The 21726-nt window shown below is 43.2% G+C and overlaps 1 protein-coding gene across 1 annotated transcript in view; it reads right to left on the reverse strand.

Annotated features, from left to right (window-relative positions):
* Window positions 1-13672: 13672 nt before the first annotated feature.
* LOC122723328 (histone-lysine N-methyltransferase 2D-like) overlaps window positions 13673-21726 on the reverse strand; it is a 38494-nt gene continuing 30440 nt past the window's right edge. Inside the window, exons 2-6 of the mRNA XM_043955130.1 lie at window positions 16540-16705; window positions 15862-15914; window positions 15205-15346; window positions 14050-14418; window positions 13673-13747 (exon numbers count right to left, since the gene is read on the reverse strand). Coding sequence (XP_043811065.1) covers window positions 13673-13747; window positions 14050-14418; window positions 15205-15346; window positions 15862-15914; window positions 16540-16705 — 805 coding nt within the window. The remainder of the gene's footprint in view (window positions 13748-14049; window positions 14419-15204; window positions 15347-15861; window positions 15915-16539; window positions 16706-21726) is intronic.

The raw sequence follows: 21726 nt of genomic DNA on the forward strand, positions 1-21726 counted from the left end.
CCATACATGATACAGAACGACTCAACAATCCTGGACAACTCTGTAGGCTTAACTACTGCTACTCAGATATGTCAATCTGAAATGGCCCTCAGGGCTTATACCAAGGACTACCATCTGCTGTGGCTCAAGGGAGTGAAACCCTTTTTAATCTGTAACACATCCCACTGGTATCTCATCCAAGCCATGCATTAAGCCTACCTCACACATTTCTCATCAAGAAACGTAAAACAGGATTCATGTGCAAGGGATTAATCATACATCACACTGTCGCAATGACACTAGGGAAAGCATAAGTCTATCCAGTATATGACAGTACATATCTATACATGACATTACAACTAATCTTTTAATTACATCATGTCCACTATGCTATTACAAACATACATTCATGCATAACTTTCCTATGTACTCTTGCTGACTTTGACTTCCCATAGCTATCTCAGAACCTGCAAAATTGGGGTTAAGGGAGTGGGATGAGCTCTAGAGCCCAGTGAGGAGGAACAATAAAAACAGTTCATTCATTACATGCGCTCATGAAATGCATCACATCACAAACATATCATCAAAGGATGAACTTGTCACCAATAACCCTCAACTACATGTTATACTAATGCCAACTGTGCCAAGGAGACTATGTCATCACCTGGTCTACACTTATCTCTCTGATATCACAACATGACTAACTGTGCCAAGGAGACGAGGTCTCACCTGGTCTACACTTAACTCTGATTTTGACAGCCCAGCTGTCTCACTCATAGTACCAGGAGCGACCTGGACTATCCAGGAGCGACCTGGTATGGCTATCTCATGCCATAAATCTGTATCTGCTCTCTGTCAAGGGCTAAGGATCATCCAACATTCATCCACATAAACATCTTATGCAATGCACATCTTCGTGAATTCTAATGCAATACAACCTAATACATAACATGGCAGTTTATGATGCATGGATCATGCTAGAATCGTGTCATTTCTCAAAATAAAATATTCAGTTTAGTTCCACTCACCTCTGCTCTTCTGGCAGATACTGTACTGACTCTGATATCTCTAACTCTGATGACCTCCTCGAACTCTCGGGTCCAATCCTACACAAATGGACTCGAATGAGGTGTCACACATACTTTGAATAACTCTTAAACAAATCCCCATAATCCCCTCTAAACCTCTGAAAATAATCACATAACTCATGCAAAAGAAGGCTGGACAGAACACATTCGGCAGCAGGTTCGGCAGCCGAATGTCCCCTCCAGAGCCGAAACTCATGCATGTTCGGCGGCACCTTCGGCGGCCGAATGTGCATGACAGATCCGAAAGTCCATTCTTTCGGAGGCAACCTTAGGCAGCCGAAACTACCTCCACAAGGGGTTCGGCGGCCGAATCGTCACTTCGGCGGCCGAAGCTGGGTTCTCCAGAAGGCAGAACCTTGCTTCCTCTCATGCACAACGTCTCCAACACACTCTAACATGCATAACTCAGCGTCTTCTCTCACATATACTCTGGTATATGCACAAAGGGGTCCCAAACTACCTATTAACCCCAACAAAACAACTAACACAACACATAATCATGCTTTCACCATGAACACATCAAAACTAAACTCTAAACCCTAAACATACAACTCTACCCGTAACCGCTTTAAAAGCTGTTAAAACCATAAAACAAGTATCAAGACCTCTCTTACCTCCTGAAACTAGAAGAGGAACAACTTGAACTCACCAAATCCCCTTCACAAGCTTCAAACCACCAAAACCTCTCTTTTCTCTTGCAAACGAGCAACCCTCTGCATGAGCTGCTTAAAAGCTTGCAGATGAGTCAAGGGAGACGTGGCCTAACCTCTGGTCATGATCTGGAGGTGAACACCTGGCCAAACCACGGACTGAGGAGCATGCACAACTAACCGACCACCTCAGCTTCGGCTGCTGAAACTGCATGCAAAACCATGCAACGTTCGGGGGCCGAACATAACCTTCGGGGGCCGAACATTGGGCACTTTCGGCGGCCGAACTTAACCTTCGGGGGCCGAACATGACAGAAACTCCTTTGGCCAATTCTCCACAAAACTCAACTCGTTTTCTACCCTAAACCTTTAAAACACTTGAAAACATTTGAGAAAACTTTCTCGTACCCTTCCAGAGACCTCTGACATCCTCAAATTCCACCGGACGGTAGGAATTTCGATGTCTGAATCTAGCCGGGTATTACAGGTACATTCCAGGGTGTGTAGTACTAAGTCGGATAGAATCCTTCGCTACCAAGTTCACACTGCTCTACTATCTTCTCACTTATGCAACTGCTTTTCTCGTTCTTACAACTTTTTCAACTTTTCGTAGGAAGAGGTAAAGATGAGTCTAGTCTCCATCCTCACTTAACGTCCAGACTCTATTGGTAATCCTGCTAGCTTATCTGGGATAACACATATAACTCTCTTTCTCTTTTTCTGTCTATGCGTACTGAGGCTAGTTCCCTGACCTGGCTATTCTGCTCTCAAACAAGAGCAAGAAAACCCCTGATTACCCTGCCTACACAATTCACGAGCCTGTAGGGCTGATATCAAACTTCTGGGAATGCTATGTTGTCCCCTCTAAGGACTAACTCTGATCCATCCGAGCCTCTGAACTCTGAACTCTCCTACCTTGTCTTTGCAGACTTAGGTAGTACCTCGAGTAGCTAGCCAATCCGCCCTAGATTGACATCACTAGTCAACTCTAGAACCATAAGGTCAGCTGGATTGCATCCACTACTCTCACCATACGCAACAGACTCTGAACTGAACCGACAGACTGACTCTGCCACAGATGGATCACACTCGGGTCTACCAACCCAAAGAAAACTCTCTAAGCCCAGAAGTTATCAAACCCTCCTCTATCTATGGCTCTCAAAACAACAAGGAAAGAAACATCAGGGTCCACTATAACTTACACATCTGAACACCCTCAAGTGACTGTATCTGATGTCACCGTGTTCGATGTGTTAGCCTCCTACTGAGTCAGGATAAAGATCCAAGTTACAGCTAACGAATCTTCCTTCGGGAACCGACCAAAGAAAAGGAGAACTCTCTTCTCCTACCTTAACCACTGTCCTGAAACATGGCTAGAGCTACAGGCTGAGTTACACTACTAGAAGTCATCTGCTGGGACTGTGCCACTCAGGGCCGCAGTAGGACACTCACATAACATGAGTCCTTCCTGCTCGCATCTATACATGCCGTAGTCCCATCCTAACATACCACTTTCGTGTAAACTCCACACCTCACGCATCCAGAACGATCTGAACCAGAGCTCATCGCCATCTAATCTCAGACCAAACTGAACTCTCCTTCTACACTTTCGTACTTTTCCTTTATTCTATCCTATTCTTTCTCTGCTCTATATTATCTCATTTACTCTTTTCTTTACTTACTTTTCTCTTACTTACTTTTATTCTTTTTCTTACTCTTCACTTTCTTATGCTATTCTCTGCCTTATTTCTTTCCTTGAGGTCTACACGCAGAGATGAGAGATCACTCTCTCTCTACCTGGATTTCAAATCCACGGCTATAGCTCTCGAGCTTTTTCCCGGCGCACTAACCTTTAACGACTCACTCGTCTCTGAACTTTTGTCTCTGAACATCTAACTCTATTACACTTTACTATTTTCACATCAACTGATATTCTATACACATCAGAACACTCAAAAGTGAGTTTACCTGGCACCACTGTGTTCCGTGTGTCTGTCTCTGGCTGATCCTGGGTGAAAATCCGAGCCGGAACTAACGGACGTCCACTGAAGGAACCTCTTGAAGAAGGGACTACCCCTCTTTCTCTACCTCTGCCCTGCACCGAGGCTGGAGCTTCTGGTGGAATTATATTGTCTGAGGATGTCTGCGGAAACTGGGCTGACAAGGTCATAGTGGGACACTCTCGTGCCATGTGCCCCTCCTGTCCGCACCTGAAACATGCTGTTGTCCCAGCCCGACATACGCCTTTGTGCCTCCTACCGCACTTCACACATCTAGAACTATCCCAACCAGAACTCGAACCCTCGCGAAAACCCATGCCAAACTTTACCCTATTCCAGAACTCTCTTTTCTTTGACCCTTTCAGGCCTCTCACTTTCTTTTTATTCTTTGCAGCAGCCTCACCCAAAGGAAAACGATCACTAGTCTCTGGGTAAGTTTCTACACTCATGTTTTCTGTCTGCTCAGGCTGCGCAAATTCACTCTCCTTACGCTCCCTTGGGCTATCTGGACAAACCCATCCTGCAAACTCTGAAGCAAACTGCTCCCAGGATAAGCGTTCTACCCTCGGGTCCACATGCTAGGTGAACCATTCCCTTGCCTTCTCACATTTCAATGTGACCCCTGCCATCTGAATGGCTCTACTCTCACTGACTCCCAACTCATCAGTTATCATCTTGACCAGTCTAAGATACTCAACAGGGTCATCACCAGTCTCAAATTTGGGAACATCCAACCTCAAATAAGCTGTCATCTGCACCATACTTTCCCCAGGTGAACTAGGCTTGGGTGTTTGGACAATTGGGGCTACTGGTTCTCCTGGTGGTGGAGGAGATGCAACATGCCCTAGGTTAGGGTTTACTGACCCTGGGTAACAAAAGAAGGGTGGAAACATGGTATACTGTGGATATGACGGTGGATTTGGCGGGTAAAAGGAAGGATAGGGCATAAAGGTGGGATATGGGTTATACCTAGGAAACTCTGATGTACCTCTCATCGGGTACTCTGCCCCCCACTGGTAGGGTGGATACTGAGGTGGAACAAATCTCGAGGCCTGAGTGCCTCCTTGGGACTCACCCATATCTCCTCCCAACCTACTCCTGCCAAAGCTACCATCTCTACTCTGCTCATTCTCCTCTATTTCTCTCATAAACCCTGACATACCACTCTGGACAACTCCCCTTCTACTCTCATCAACAGACCTTCTAGGGTCCCTTGATGTACCTTCTCTGCTTATACTATCTGATGTTGCCCTTTGCAGAACGGGGAGATGAGCATCCATGTCCTCATCCTCCGGCGGAGCTCCTGTCAATCTAGCAGATCGACGAGTTCCTCTCATCCTGCCTCTGAAAAGCACAACATCACACACAATATCATCAAATGATCCATGTGAAAACACATGAATCCTTAACACATATCAAACATATCAATAATGCACATGCAACTCATCATGGCATTTCACATCAGCATGCAAGACAGGACTCCACATCCTATCCTAGTGGACATGATTTTAACTTATTGTGCTTTCCTTCCTATACAAGACAACACCTCTTTCCGATGTGGGATATCTCAACACACCGTACTCTTGAGGCCCTATGCTCTGATACCAATCTGTAACGACCCGAAAACCGGTACCCCTCAGTAACGGTCCGAACCATCACTGGCACTAGGATCCAGATCGGCTTAAGGCCGCCGGGACCCGTAGTTAGCCAACTATACTTGCTGTGTACCTGATAAATCCCATACATGATACAGAATGACTCAACAATCCTGGAAAACTCTGTAGGCTTAACTACTGCTACTCAGATATGTCAATCTGAAATGGCCCTCAGGGCCTATACCAGGGACTACCATCTGCTGTGGCTCAAGGGATTGAAACCCTTTTTAATCTGTAACACATCCCACTGGTATCTCATCCAAGCCATGCATTAAGCCTAACTCACACATTTCTCATCAAGAAACGTAAAACAGGATTCATGTACAAGGGATTAATCATACATCACACTGTAGCAATGACACTAGGGAAAGCATAAGTCTATCCAGTATATGACAGTACATATCTATACATTACATTACAACTAATCTTTTAATTACATCATGTCCACTATGCTATTACAAACATACATTCATGCATAACTTTCCTCTGTACTCTTGCTGACTTTGACTTCCCATAGCTATCTCAGAACCTGCAAAACTGGGGTTAAGGGAGTGGGATGAGCTCTAGAGCCCAGTGAGGAGGAACAATAAAAACAGTTCATTCATTACATGCTCTCATGAAATGCATCACATCACAAACATATCATCTCAAGGATGAATTTGTCACCAATAACCCTCAACTACATGTTATAATAATGCCAACTGTGCCAAGGAGACTATGTCATCACCTGGTCTACACTTATCTCTCTGATATCATAACATGACCAACTGTGCCAAGGAGACGAGGTCTCACCTGGTCTACACTTAACTCTGATTTGACAGCCCAGCTGTCTCACTCATAGTACCAGGAGCGACCTGGACTATCCAGGGGCGACCTGGTATGGCTATCTCATGCCATAACTCTGTATCTGCTCTCTGTCAAGGGCTAAGGATCATCCAACATTCATCCACAGGAACAACAACATATGCAATGCATCATATTCGTGAATTCTAATGCAACACAACCTAATACATAACATGGCAGTTTATGATGCATGGATCATGCTAGAATCGTGTCATTTCTCAAAATAAAATATTCAGTTTAGTTCCACTCACCTGTAGCCTCTGCTTGGCTACCTCTGGGCTACCTCAGAGTACTACTGCTAAACTCTTCGGTTCCTCGAGTCCAATCCTACAATGGAGGACGCAAATGAGGCACCAAACAAACTCTATACAACTGATAAAACAACGTCCCAAAACCCCTCTAGAACACCTCGAAACATGCATGCAAAACAAGCAAAGGAAGGCTGGACAGAACACTTTCGGCGGCAGGTTCGGCGGCCGAATGTCCTATCGAGAGCCGAAACTCAAGTACCTTCGGCGGCCGAACCCTCCAAACAGAGCCAAACCTCCAAAACACTCGGGGCAAGCTGTGGCAGTCAAAGCCACCATGCAAGGGGTTCGGCGGCCGAATGCACCTTCGGCTGCCGAACCTGAGTTCATCAAGAACTCAGCTTCAAGCTTCAACCAGCCTCCCAACTCTTTCCATACTCCCCAAATCTTGCATTCAACCTCTCAAATGATGCATATACTCATGGACATGCTTCAAGGGGTCCATAACTAACTTAAAACCCCAACAAAACAAGACACATAACACATAATCATGCATAAACCATGAAAACACTAAAACTAACCTATACAAGCAACTCTACCCTTATCCTCTGTAAAAGCTGTTATAAACCATTAAAACAAGTTCAAAGCTTCCCTTACCTTTGGACAACAGCAGCTAAACAATCTGAACTCAAAGCTATGCACCAACACCTCTTCTTCTTCACTAACCCACCAAAGCTCTCCCTTTTTTCTCAAAAACGTTCAAAACACTTTACCACCCTCAAACCTGTGCATGGGTGATTAAAACTTTGCAGATGAGTCATAGGAGACGTGGCCTAACCTCTGGGAATTATGTGGAGGCAACACCTGTCCAAAACAGTGCCTGAGGAGTGCCCTTTCGTTAGCTGGCCAACTCAGCTTCGGCTGCCAAATCGCAGGCAAAACCATGCAATCTTCGGGGGCCGAACTTGAGTTTCGGGGACCGAACATTGGGCACTTTCGGCGGCCGAACTTACCTTCGGCGGCCGAACTTACCTTCGGCGGCCGAACCTGGCCTTTGTCCCCTAAGCCTTTTCTTTTCAAAACTCAATCCTATTCTATTCAAAACCTTAAAACACGTGAAAATATTTTAGAAAACGTTCTCTTACCCTTCCAGACACCTCTGACATCCTCGAATTCCACCGGACGGTAGGAATTCCGATGTCTGAATCTAGCCGGGTATTACACTTGGGTGTATGCAAGTTGAGGAATTGAGGTGTTTGAGGTTGAGAGAGTTTTGTGCTTTTGGTGAGAGGCAGAGCAAGTTTCTGCCTTGCGGATGAACTCAGGTTCGGCCGTCGAACCCATGAGGAGGTGGCTTCGGCTGCCCAAGCTTGCCCCCGAGCTTTTGGACTTTCGGCTCTGAAGGGGAGTTCGGCCGCCGAAGGTGCCGCCGAAGGTTATAGACTTTCGTCTCTGGAGTGCTTTTCAGCCTCTGAAACTTGCCCCCGAAAGTAGAGCTTCGGCCGCCGAAGGTGCATGAGTTTCGTCTCTGGAGAGGACTTTTGGCCGCCGAACCTGCCGCCGAAAGTGTCTTGTCCAGCTTTCCTTTGCATGCTTTGCATGGATGTTAGAGTGAGTTTAAGGGGATTCTTGGGGAGTTTCTTAGAGTTGTTCATAAGCTAGTTTGGTCCCTTATTTGAGTCTATCTGTATAGGTACAGACCAGAGGAACCAGAGAGAGTAGCAGTGAGTACTGCTTCAGAGTTTTCAGAGCCTGCAGAGTCAGTCCAGATAGCCAGAGGTGAGTGGAACTAAACTTAATGCTTTTAATTGCGAAATGAAATGCTTTTAGCATAGTTCATGCATCATGAGTATACAATAGGTTGTTTGCATTAGTATCCACGAATATGTTGCATTGCATAGTTATTTGTTGGTGTGGGTGAATGCTGAATGATCCAATAGTCTCTAAGAGAAGTCCAGGAGCCTTTGACTACGCCCTGGCAGGTATAGAGAAGTCCAGGAGCCTTTGACTATGCCCTGGCAGGTATAGTAAAGTCCAGGAGCCTTTGACTACGCCCTGGCAATGGGAAGTATACAGGTGCTATATACACATATACATATATGACAGGAAGACCAGGTGCTCGATTCTACGCCCTGGCACAAAGTTACCAAGACTATGTGGTGACAGGTTTACCCTTGATGTGGACTGTCTGTGGTTTGATGCATTCCATCAGAGCATGTGTTAATGACTATTTTCCTGTTCTACTCACTGGGCTATAGAGCTCATCCCACTCCCTTAACCCCAGTTTTGCAGGTTCAGTGTACAGTGTATAGAGGAGATCCACAGAGTACAGAAAGAGTAAAGAGATTTGTAATAGCTTAGAGTGGACATGTAATATTAAAGAGATGTAATAGTTGTGTATAAAGTTAGAAATGTGCTTGACTTAGTAATGTTTGTGTTGTAAATCTTTTGTTATGTACATGATCTGTATATATATATGTTTTCCAGAGTATGTGAAAAACCAGGCTTAACAGGTATGAGTTAACCCAGCTAGAGCAAGCTCTAGTCAGGGGTACAGAGTACAGAGTACAGAGATAGTGCATGCACAAGTTAAGCCTTGATCCAGAGAAAAGAGCTTTTATTTTCACAGAAAATGTATGATCATGTATGAGATTTACAGGTACACAGAGAGTATAGCAGGCTTGCTACGGGTTCTGGCGGCCTTAAGCCGACCTGAATCCTAGCGCCGGTGATGGTCCATTTTGGGGTCGTTACAAGACGCATCACAGAACACTGTGAAATCCTCATGACTAACAGGCAGAGCTAGCACTGGTGCTGAAGTCAATCTCCTCTTGAGCTCCGCAAAGCTCTCTTCACACTGATCTGACCAGACAAACTTCTGGTTCTTCTGAGTCAGTTTGGTCATTGGAGTAGCTATCTTCGAGAAGTCCTAAACGAACCTCCTGTAGTAACCTGCCTGTCATACCCGGCTAGAGTCCGGCATCGGAATTCTACTTTCCGGTGGAGTTCAAGATGTCGGAAGTCTCTAGAAGGGTTAGATGTATGTTTTTCTTAAATGTGTTGCTATGTTCATGAAGTTTTAAGCATAAGGAAATGAGTTTTTGAGTGAAATGAACCAAGGCAGAAAAGCCAGGTTCGATCGCCGAAGTTGAGGTTCGGCCGCCGAATATGCATGGCTTTCGGTTTCACGATAGGCCGCCGAAGGTGGTCTGGCCAGCCACCTATAAATGGCCCTCAGTCGGTTGAAGCGGTAGAACACCGTTTCTTTCACTTGCTGAGGTGAAACTCTGCCCTTTGGGAGTATTTCTTCATGTTTTCATTAAATCATGCAAAGATTTGATTAGTTTTTATGATCTTTTGAAGGTTTTAAGCTAAAAAACTCAAAGTTGTAAAGTTTGGAGAGTTTGAAGGAGAGTTGCTCCAAAACTCCACGTGAGGATCGTTCATCTACTTGTTTTCACAAGGTAAGTGAAGATCCTGAGCTTGTTTGTATGTTTTCTGAAGGTTTTATAGGGTTTATTGACTCGCGGTTGTCGAAGCCGGTCAAAAATAACCTTTCTGGTTATCAACAATTTACAACTGCAGATAGTGGTGAAAGGATCGAATCCACAGAGAATTGATTACCTATTTATTTTTCTCAACAAGACCAATAAAATGAACTGAAACAATAATAAATTAAAGATGAGATAAAAGACTGAAAGTGGGATCAAATGAGATAAACTGGAAACAGAATAAAAATAAATTGCAATAAAAGTAAAATGGGGGGGTTTGAGATTGATTGTAGTAACTAATAATGAGAGTAATAATAGAAAGCAAATAATTAAAATAAAAGAGTAAATCAATATGAGAAAAGCCTAGTTGAAGATATGGATCCACTTTGGTTGTTTGGGTTGATCATTGAAATTTAGATTATCTTGATTGGTTCAATAGATTAGTTATGGGGATGGAAGACGCTTCTCACCACCATGTCTCTCCTTACGATTAAATTAATTAGGGAACGTCCTCTAATTAATTACTAATTAACAAATTGCCAAGGAACGTCCTTGGGCCATAGGCATCAAAACAATTGTCAATTGCATAAAGAAATAGAGAGATCCAATCCTAGCTACCCAAACGTATGGAGATAACGCTAGATCATGCAATTTTCTTGGGTTTTATCCCAAGTGTTTTAAGGTCAGAATATTTTCAGTAATTACGGACTAAAAATAATCCCAACTAACAATCAATTAACTTTGCAATTAAAATCAAGTGGCCAATTTAATCAAAACAACAAAGTAATCATGTAATTAAAGCATCAATTGCATAAATATTGAACAAAACCAAAGACAATAATTTATGTTCAGATCTCACAACCCATTAAACAACCTTAGTTTCAACCAATCCTCAACTAGAATTAAAGAAATCAGCCACTCATTGGCTGAATTAAAAACATAAAATTAAAAGGAAAAATGAAAGAGGAAGAAGGAACCGAAAATATTCTGCCTTTCACCTCGCTGCGGAAGTTGCCGAATTCCAATTTCTGGAGAGTCTGTCTTCTGACCGCTTATTGTCCTTTAAATAGAGTGAAGGGGCGCCCTAATTGGGAAGTTGCTGCGGGAGTTGAGGCTTGAATGGGCTGCGTGAAAGATGATGAGGGGGGACCCATGTGTGTGCTTTGGGATGGTCCACGGTGCGCTGAACGAACTTGGCCCGCGTGTGATGTGCTGAGGATGACTTGAGTGGTGTGGGCCATGTTGCTGGAATGGAGCAAGCTGTGAGAGTCCACGTGCTGGGGCCCGTTCTGCGTGAAGGTTTGGTCCACGGTTGAAGACGGCTGCATGTGAATTGAATGGAGATTTTGGCGGGGCCCATGTGCAGGTGATTGGCGTTGAATGATGAGCGGGCTGCGGGGGCCCATGTGAAGGAGTGGTGGGCCATCGGTGGAGTGAGCGTTGAGGACGTGCGCTGGTCCGCGTGAAAGAGTTGCTGAAGTGCCGGCCGTCCGTGAGTAGCTGGAGTTGGTCCATGTTTGAAGTGTGAGTGGCGGGCCTTTGTTGCAAGCGAAAGGTCCGCGTGCATTGGTGGGCTGCCCAAGCTTTGGCCATGGTGAAGTGTTGGTCCTTAGTCCATTAGCTGCCCAATTGTTTCTTGGCTCCAAATAAGGCGATTTTAAGGAGGTTTTCTCAAGAATGTCTTTTTACACCATTTTCTGGAAAATAATATTAAAAGCAATAAATTAAGCAGAAATCATATAAATATTTATCACTAATATTAATATAAAATGGACTAAATTATACTCTATCAAATACCCCCATACTTAACCTGTTGCTTGTCCTCAAGCAAATAAATATAGTCAAATAAGCCTTCTCACTCTAGATCCTTATTTCCACTTAAACTCTTACTCTAGACCCCTATTTTGAATCATTGCAGTGAAGAATATATGTATGAAGACTACTCACCTTTTTTCCTTATTTCCCTTTACTTACCATGGCTAGGATTTGTTTTCCTCAAGAGAGACCATACATGCACATTTTTGTTAGGACTTTTTCTAGCTTTTGGATTGACTTGCCCTTACCTTGAAGTACTTTATTCAGGCTTTTGCACTTTAGATCTTGCTTGGAAAGGTCACCAACCTATTTTTGATTTGAAGGTTTATATTTTTCAGTTGGTCACCTATCCAAGTGGCTACTTGCCTTGTTCATAGTCTTTTGACTATTGGAACAATTTTCAATTTGTGCTTTTGAGGTCTTTGCCTTTGCTGAATTTTCTTTCTCTCAATGATTTGGGCAAATCAACACCAATCGCTAAATCAAGTCACATTAAGTTCATTCACACAATTTTAATTTATTCTCAATCAATTGAGGGTCATCAATATATTTTTCACCATGGCAAACTCAAAGATTCAATTCAAAAGGCAATTTTCAAGCATGAATATAACCCACTGCAAGTGATTCAACATAAGTTTAAAGAGTCATAACATCAATGGGGTCATGGAAAGAAAGACTCATTCAACATAGTTCATTAGTTTTGAGTAGAGCAAAACAAAAAGAAGAAGATGGTTGTGGTTGTGTGTGTATTATTGAAAGCAAAAATATACTAAAAGAAAACTGAAAGCATAAATCGCATAACTGAAAGGGAATTTTTTTTTTTTTTTTTTTTGAAAGGAGAAATTGCAAAAGAGAGAAGAAGATAGAAAGAAAGAAAAAGAGAAGAGGAAGAAGAGATATGCACCCCCACACTTAAATCATGCATTGTCCTCAATGTAGAAGAAAAGAGAAAAAGAGAACAAAGGAATCATAATACTCCCCTGGGGTGTGGTGTGCATGGCATGATCACTATCCAGACCGAGAGAGTGGAATTTCTTCCACTACTTGAACTGCGAATCCTTCATAATATGGTTTCAATCGATGCCCATTTACTTTGAAGATTTTTCCAGTTTCTATGCTTTTTATGTCTACAGCTCCATGGGGGTAGACATGTTCCACAATGAATGGTCCAATCCATCTAGATCGTAGCTTTCCTGGAAACAATTTCAAACGAGAGTCAAAGAGTAAAACTTTATCACCAACCTCAAATTGTTTTCTTGAAAGATGACTGTCATGGGAGGCTTTGGTTTTTATTTTGTAGTTCCAAGAGTTCTCATATGCATCTCATCTTATTTCTTCTAGCTCTTGTAGTTGCAACTTGCGATGGTGTCCAGCTTCTTTGAGGTCCATGTTGCAATTCTTTACAGCCCAATATGCCTTGTGTTCAAGTTCAACTGGAAGGTGACAAGCTTTCCCATAGATCAATCTATAAGGAGACATACCTATGGGGGTCTTGTAGGCTGTCCTGTAGGCCCATAAAGCATCTTCCAAACGTGAACTCCAATCCTTTCGGTTGGGGGACACTGTTTTTTCTAAGATGGCCTTTATCTCTTTGTTGGACACTTCAGCTTGCCCATTTGTCTGAGGGTGGTAGGCTGTGGATGTTCTATGGATCACATTGTGTTTTTTGAGAAGGCTTTCTACTACCTTGTTGCAAAAGTGGGTCCCTCTATCACTGATGATTGCTTTTGGTATTCCATGTCTGGCGAAGATGTTGGTCTTAACAAAGTCAACTACTGCCTTTGCATCATCAGTTTTTGTTGCTTTAGCTTCCACCCACTTGGATACATAATCCACTGCAAGGATGATGTAAGTGTATCCAAAGGATGGTGGGAAGGGGCCCATGAAGTCTATACCCCATACATCAAACACCTCGCAGACCATGATGGGGTTCTGTGGCATTTGATTCCTTTTGCTCAGGTTTCCAGTCTGTTGACACCTAGCACAAGATCTGCAAAACAGAAAAGCATCTCGAAAAATAGTGGGCCAAAACAAGCCACTTTCAAGTATTTTATGAGCAGTCTTTCTTGGGCCAAAGTGTCCACCACAACTATATGAATGACAAAAAGTAAGAACAGAAGCTATTTCTTGGTCTGGGATACATCTCCTTATCATCTGATCAGCACAATGTTTCCACAAATATGGCTCATCCCAAACATAGTGTTTGGCATCTTTCTTTATCTTGTCTTTAGTGTGCCTTGGCATGTCAGAGGGTAAGTTACCTGTGGCCAAGTAGTTCACCATGTCTGCGTACCATGGTTCGTCAGTTTGAGCAAGGAAGATTTGTTCAAGGAGATCATCCTTACATTCTTCAGATTCAGGAGGGTGTTGCAAAGGAGGACTAGAAGAGCTTGCTTGTGTTGGAATCTTGTCAGAAAGGATTTCAGATTGTTTACCTTGCGCAGGACTGGACTGAAAGGGAGGCGGAAGGAGGCTGCTTTGCGCGGGAGGCTGTAAGGATGCACATGAAGGTATTTCAGATGGCGCAAGGCTCTTCTGCGCATCCTTCTGGAGGGAGTTTCCCTCGTTCTGTGCTTGACTGTAAACTATCTGCTGGATGCTACAGACAGTTTCTTTCAGTTTTGGTTCTGTCTGGCTATCAATCTGTACCTGATCAGTATCTCTGCAGAAATCACTGTTAAGAATATCATCTTGATTTTCATTAAAAATTTCCTGGCTCAAGCAGTCAACAATATCAAGACCATAAACAGGGGACATATCATGTGGATATTTCATAGCGTCATAGACATTAAATTTAATTACTTCCCCTTCAAATTCCATAGTGAGAGTACCATCATGCACATCAATCTTAGTTCTAGCAGTACTCAAGAAAGGACGTCCAAGAAGTATATCAGAACTAGCATTGCAATTATCTTCCTTAGTATCAATCACATAAAAATCAGCAGGAAAGACAAGCTCATTTACTTGGACTAACACATCTTCTAGAACACCTATGGGATATACCACAGATCTATCAGCTAGTTGAATCACAACTCTTGTTTCTTTCAAAGCACATGCATTAAGAGATTTATAGATGGAGAGAGGCATGACATTAATGGATGCACCAAGATCACACATGGCTTTCTTTATACCAACATTCCCAATCTTGCAAGAGATAGCAAACATACCTTTGTCCTTGCATTTAGTAGGGAGTTCTCTTTTAATAACAGCAGTCACTACCTCACCTACACTTACTTTTTCTCTTTCTGCGAGCTTCCTTCTATTAGTGCAAAGTTCTTTCAGAAATTTAGCGTACCTGGGAATCTGCTTAACAGCATCTAGCAGAGGTATATTGATTTGCACTTTTCTGAAAGTGTCAAGAATCTCCTTTTCTTCTTTTTCTTTTTGTGTTCTTTCAAATCTCTTGGGAAAAGGAGGTGGAATGTGGAAACTTACTTTCGGATCAGCTCTTTGCGCAGTGGGTGGTTCAGAGTGTGATGGAGAGGCTTCAGGTTGCCTTGGATTTTGCGCGGAGGATGTTTCAGATGGTGCAAGTTGCCTTTCTTCTTCATATCTTGCATCTTGAAGTTCTTTTCCACTTCTCAAAGTAATAGCGCTAACATTTTGTCTGGGATTTGCCTCAGTTTGAGAAGGGAGCTTACCTTGGGATTCAAATCTTCTCATGGACGTAGCCAATCCGTCAAGACGCTGAGTGATGGTCTGTAAAGCACTTGTGAAAGACTCCCTCATCTCTTCAAGTTGAGGGTCTGATCTTGAAGGTGCTGGTTGACCTTGGTCTCTTTGGTAATTTTGGTAATTCTGAGTATTGTTGGACTTTCCATAGCTGAAATTGGGATGGTCTCTCCAACCTGGATTATAGGTGTTGGAGTATGGATCATATCTAGGCTGATTGTTGTATCTCCTAATGGCATTGGCTTGCTGATGGTCTTCTTGAATGGTAGGGCATTGATCAATTGGATGTCCTACAGAAGCATAGATCCCACATGGCCTAGGTGGCGGAATTGCTTGCATTTGTTGGGCTTGGTTAAGGACAATCTTTTCCATAAGAGAAGTTAGTTTTGAAAATTGAGATTCAACAAATGGTGTACTTACCTCATGGATACCTCTTTGCGTTTGCTCCTCTTCTTCATATTGCTTAGATGAAGCTGCAAGAGTGAATATTAGTCCCTTCATCTCACTAGGTGTCTTGTCTGCAATGGATCCTCCACAGGCTACGTTAATGAGTTTCCTTTCTGAAGGAATTAATACTCCATAGAAGAATTGTATGAGTGCCCTATCTGACATGTCATGTTGTGGACAACCTGTACACAATCTTTCAAACCTTTCCCAATAATCATATAAGTCTTCAGTTGGTTTTTGTTTTATGCTAGTGATTTCTCTTATTATGCCAATTGATTTAGATGGGGGAAAGTATTTGTCCAAAAAGGTTTGGACCATATCAGTCCATGAAGTTATAGATCTAGGTGGCAAATAAAATAACCAATCCTTAGCATAATCATCTAATGAAAAAGGAACACCATGAGGTGTCATAGATGAACAGACAATGTTGAATTCTTTCAAGTGCTTGTGTGGATTTTCATTTCGCAAACCTCTAAATTTAGGGAGATGGTGAATCAAACCTGATTTCAGTTCAAAGGGAACTGTCAGAGGCGGATAGGCGATGCAAAGTGGTGCATAGTCACCTATAGGAGTTGCCAATTCTCTCATGGTTCTTTCTCTTTGTTCTTAGGGCCTAATTGCTGGATTTTCTTGAATTATTTGGTCATGGACAGCATGTCCATTATTGGCAACAAGTTGTGGATTAGGTTCAGCCATTGGTGCGGCTTGTTGGCAAAATTTTGTTGCTTCAGATGAAGCTTCTGTGGCTTGCTTTCTAAGTCTTCTGAGAGTGCGTTCAATTTCTGGATCAAATGGCAGGGTGTCCCTGCGTTCAGATCTGGTCATGAAAGAAAATTAAACAAGTAAAATCAATTCCCCGGCAACGGCGCCAATTTTTTGACTCGCGGTTGTTGAAGCCGGTCAAAAATAACCTTTCTGGTTATCAACAATTTACAACTGCAGATAGTGGTGAAAGGATCGAATCCACAGAGAATTGATTACCTATTTATTTTTCTCAACAAGACCAATAAAATGAACTGAAACAATAATAAATTAAAGATGAGATAAAAGACTGAAAGTGGGATCAAATGAGATAAACTGGAAACAGAATAAAAATAAATTGCAATAAAAGTAAAATGGGGAGGGGTTTGAGATTGATTGTAGTAACTAATAATGAGAGTAATAATAGAAAGCAAATAATTAAAATAAAAGAGTAAATCAATATGAGAAAAGTCTAGTTGAAGATATGGATCCACTTTGGTTGTTTGGGTTGATCATTGAAACTTAGATTATCTTGATTGGTTCAATAGATTAGTTATGGGGATGGAAGACGCTTCTCACCACCATGTCTCTCCTTACGATTAAATTAATTAGGGAACGTCCTCTAATTAATTACTAATTAACAAATTGCCAAGGAACGTCCTTGGGCCATAGGCATCAAAACAATTGTCAATTGCATAAAGAAATATAGAGATCCAATCCTAACTACCCAAATGTATGGAGATAACGCTAGATCATGCAATTTTCTTGGGTTTTATCCCAAGTGTTCTAAGGTCAGAATATTTCCAGCAATTACGGACTAAAAATAATCCCAACTAACAATCAATTAACTTTACAATTAAAATCAAGTGGCCAATTTGATCAAAACAACAAAGTAATCATGTAATTAAAGCATCAATTGTATAAATATTGAATAAAACCAAAGACAATAATTTATGTTCAGATCTCACAACCCATTAAACAACCTTAGTTTCAACCAATTTTCAACTAGAATTAAAGAAATCAGCCACTCATTGACTGAATTAAAAACATAAAATTAAAAGGAAAAATGAAAGAGGAAGAAGGAACCGAAAATATTCTGCCTTTCACCTCGCTGCGGAAGTTGCCGAATTCCAATTTCTGGAGAGTCTGTCTTCTGACCGCTTATTGTCCTTTAAATAGAGTGAAGGGGCGCCCTAATTGGGAAGTTGCTGGCCACGTGTGGATTTGCCGCTCATGTGCTGCGGGAGTTGAGGCTTGAATGGGCTGCGTGAAAGATGATGAGGGGGGACCCATGTGTGTGCTTTGGGATGGTCCACGGTGCGCTGAACGAACTTGGCCCGCGTGTGATGTGCTGAGGATGACTTGAGTGGTGTGGGCCATGTTGCTGGAATGGAGCAAGCTGTGAGAGTCCACGTGCTGGGGCCCGTTCTGCGTGAAGGTTTGGTCCACGGTTGAAGACGGCTGCATGTGAATTGAATAGAGATTTTGGCGGGGCCCATGTGCAGGTGATTGGCGTTGAATGATGAGCGGGCTGCGGGGGCCCATGTGAAGGAGTGGTGGGCCATCGGTGGAGTGAGCGTTGAGGACGTGCGCTGGTCCGCGTGAAAGAGTTGCTGAAGTGCGGGCCGTCCGTGAGTAGCTGGAGTTGGTCCATGTTTGAAGTGTGAGTGGCGGGCCTTTGTTGCAAGCGAAAGGTCCGCGTGCATTGGTGGGCTGCCCAAGCTTTGGCCATGGTGAAGTGTTGGTCCTTAGTCCATTAGCTGCCCAATTGTTTCTTGGCTCCAAATAAGACGATTTTAAGGAGGTTTTATCAAGAATGTCTTTTTACACCATTTTCTGCAAAATAATATTAAAAGCAATAAATTAAGCAGAAATCATATAAATATTTATCACTAATATTAATATAAAATAGACTAAACTATGCTCTATCATTTATAGAAAGTGATGCATGAATAGGGTTAGGTGTGAGGTTTTGTTAATTTTGTGCATAGAGCTTGTTTCTGTGTTGTTTGAGTTGTGTTTTTGGGGTTTTCAGGTCGTTTTTGACCCCTTTGAGCATATACATAAGTGTGTGCAAGTTGAGGAAGTGTGGTGTGAAGTTGGAGAGGAGTTTGGTGCATTTGGCGAGAGGCAGGGCAAGTTTCTGCCCTGCCGATGAACTCAGGTTCGGCAGCCGAAGGTACATTCGGCCGCCGAACCCCTGAGGAGGTGTGAGGAGGTGGCTTCGGCTGCCTAAGCTTGCCCCCGAGCTTTTAGACTTTCGGCTCTGGAGGGAAGTTCGGCCGCCGAAGGTGCCGCCGAAGGTTAGAGACTTTCGTCTCTGGAGTGCCTTTTGGCCTCCGAAACTTGCCCCCGAAAGGGTTCGGCTGTCGAAAGTGGAAGTTCGGCCGCCGAAGGTGCTTGAGTTTCATCTCTGGAGAGGACTTTCGGCCGCCGAACCTGCCACCGAAAGTGTTCTGTCCAGCTTTCTTTTGCATGCTTTGCATGGATGTTAGAGTGAGTGTAAGGGGATTTTTGGGGAGTTTAATAGAGTTGGTCATAAGCTAGTTTGGTCCCTCATTTCAGTCTATTTGTATAGGTACAGACCAGAGGAACCAGAGAGAGCAGCAGTGAGTTCTGCTCCAGAGCCTGCAGAGTCAGTCCAGTTAGCCCGAGGTGAGTGGAACTAAACTTAACTCTTTTACTTGCACAATGGAATGTTTTAGCATATCTCATGCATCATGATTATGCCATAGGTTGATTGCATTAGTATCCACGAATATGTTGCATTGCATCGTTCTTTGGTGATGTGAGTGAATGCTGAATGATCCAATAGTCTCAGACAGGAAGTCCAGGAGCCTTTGACTACGCCCTGGCAGGTATAGAGAAGTCCAGGAGCCTTTGACTACGCCCTGGCAGGTATAGCAAGTCCAGGAGCCTTTGACTACGCCCTGGCAATGGTAAGTACAGAGGTGTTATATACACATATACATATATGACAGTAAGACCAGGTGCTCGATTCTACGCCCTGGCACAGAGTTACTGGGACTATGTGGTGACAGGTTTACTCTTGATATGGCTTGTCTGTGCTATGGTGCATTCCATGAGATCATATTTTACTGAGATGTTTTACTGTTCTACTCACTGGGCTATAGAGCTCATCCCACTCCCTTAACCCCAGTTTTGCAGGTTCAGTGTACAGTGTACAGGGACAGTTCAGCAGAGTACAGGAAGAGTAAAGAGATTTGTAATAGCTTAGAGTGGACATGTAATATTAAAGAGATGTAATAGTTGTGTATACAGTTAGAAATGTGCTTGACCTAGTGATGTATGTTTTGTACATGATCTGTATATGTATATGTTTTCCTGTATGTGAAAACCAGGCTTAACAGGTATGAGTTAACCCATCTAGAGTAAGCTCTAGTTAGGGGTACAAAGTACAGAGTACAGAGTACAGAGTACAGAGTACAGAGTACAGAGATAGTGCATGCACATGTTAAGCCTTGGTTCGAAAAAGAATTTTTATTTTTCACAGAAAATGTATGATCATGTATGAATTTTACAGGTACACAGAGAGTATAGCAGGCTTGCTACGGGTTCTGGCGGCCTTAAGCCGACCTGAATCCTAGCGCCGGTGACGGTCCATTTTGGGGTCGTTACAGATTGGTATCAAAGCCCTAGGTTCACATGATCGGACCTATAGAGACAGTGTTGGGCTCATACAGGGTAGAAGTGGTCAAGCACAATAGGAAATCATGTCCACTAGGATAGGGTATTGAGTCCTATCTGCTATGATATGCCATGAGTTTTGCATGTGTATTATTGATATGTGATGTTTATGTGCTAAAGTGTTATGTTATATGTTGTGTTTCCAGAGTAAAGATGAGAGGAACTCGTCGATCAGCTCGATTGACTGGAGTCCCACCAGAGAGTGAGAGACCAGCTGCTCGTCCTCCTGCATTGCTCAGGGCAAGGTCTCAGAGATCTAGCAGGGAAGGTACGTCAATAGACCCTAGAAGGTCTGTAGACGAGAGCAGAAGAGGTACAGCTAGGGGAGGAAGATCAGAAGAAAGGAGGGAGGCTATGGAGATTGACCAGTCGAGAGATGATAGCATGGGTATAGGCAGATTTGAGGAAGGTATGGGAGAGTCGCAGGGAGGCGCTCAGGCCTCAGGTTTTGGCTATCCAGCCTTTCCGCAGGACCCAGAGTATCCGATGGGAGGTATGTCGGAGTACTCTAGTTTTGTCCCATATCCCCCGTACATGCCATATATGCCTTATCCTCCTTACTATCCCCCATATCCTATGTATCCATCTTCCCCTACCCATCCAAGTGCAGCACACCCAGAACCAAATGACCCAGTACCACCACCAGAACCAGTAGCCTCTGTTGTTGACAAACATCAACCTAGCTCATCTGGAGGTAAAGTCCAAATGACGGAGTACTTGAAATTGGATGCTCCTAAGTATAACACGGGAGATGATCCATTTGAATACCTCAGATCAGTTAGGATGATAACCAGTGAATTGGGAGCTGATGACAGTAGAGCCATTGAGATGGCAGGGTTTACACTTAAATGTAAAAAGGCCAGAGAATGGTTCAAGAATTATGTGGAACCCAGGATGACCAGTATGTCTTGGGGAGAGTTCGCCAATGAATTTGCAGGGTGGGCTTTTCCTGATAGTTCTAGGGAGATGAAGGTCATAGAGTTTGAACAGTTGAGACAGACAGATGAGATGAGTGTTGATGAATTCACAGATAAGTTCCTGGATTTGCTTCAGTATGTGGGTCAAGCTTATGATACTGATCAGAAGAAGGCAAGGAGATATACTATGAGACTGCATCCCAGGTATTCTTCCTTGATTCTTCCGGCAGAAAAGGAGAGTTTCCACACGATAGTGGACGCAGCCAGGAAAATGGAAGCTAGTGCTAATATTCAGAAACAGTCAAAGGCACAGGCTTCGGGTTCTAAAGCCCCCACTCCAGGCAGTAAGAGATGGGATAGAGCAAAAGGAACAAAGAGTAAGTTCTGGAGTAAAGTCAAGTCAGGTCTGGGAATAGGTAGTGGCTCAAGCTCTGGCACAGCTCCAGTATGCAGACGATGCGGAAAACCACAT

Source organism: Manihot esculenta, chromosome 3 (assembly GCF_001659605.2).
Source record: "Manihot esculenta cultivar AM560-2 chromosome 3, M.esculenta_v8, whole genome shotgun sequence".
Classification (NCBI taxonomy): Eukaryota; Viridiplantae; Streptophyta; class Magnoliopsida; order Malpighiales; family Euphorbiaceae; genus Manihot; species Manihot esculenta.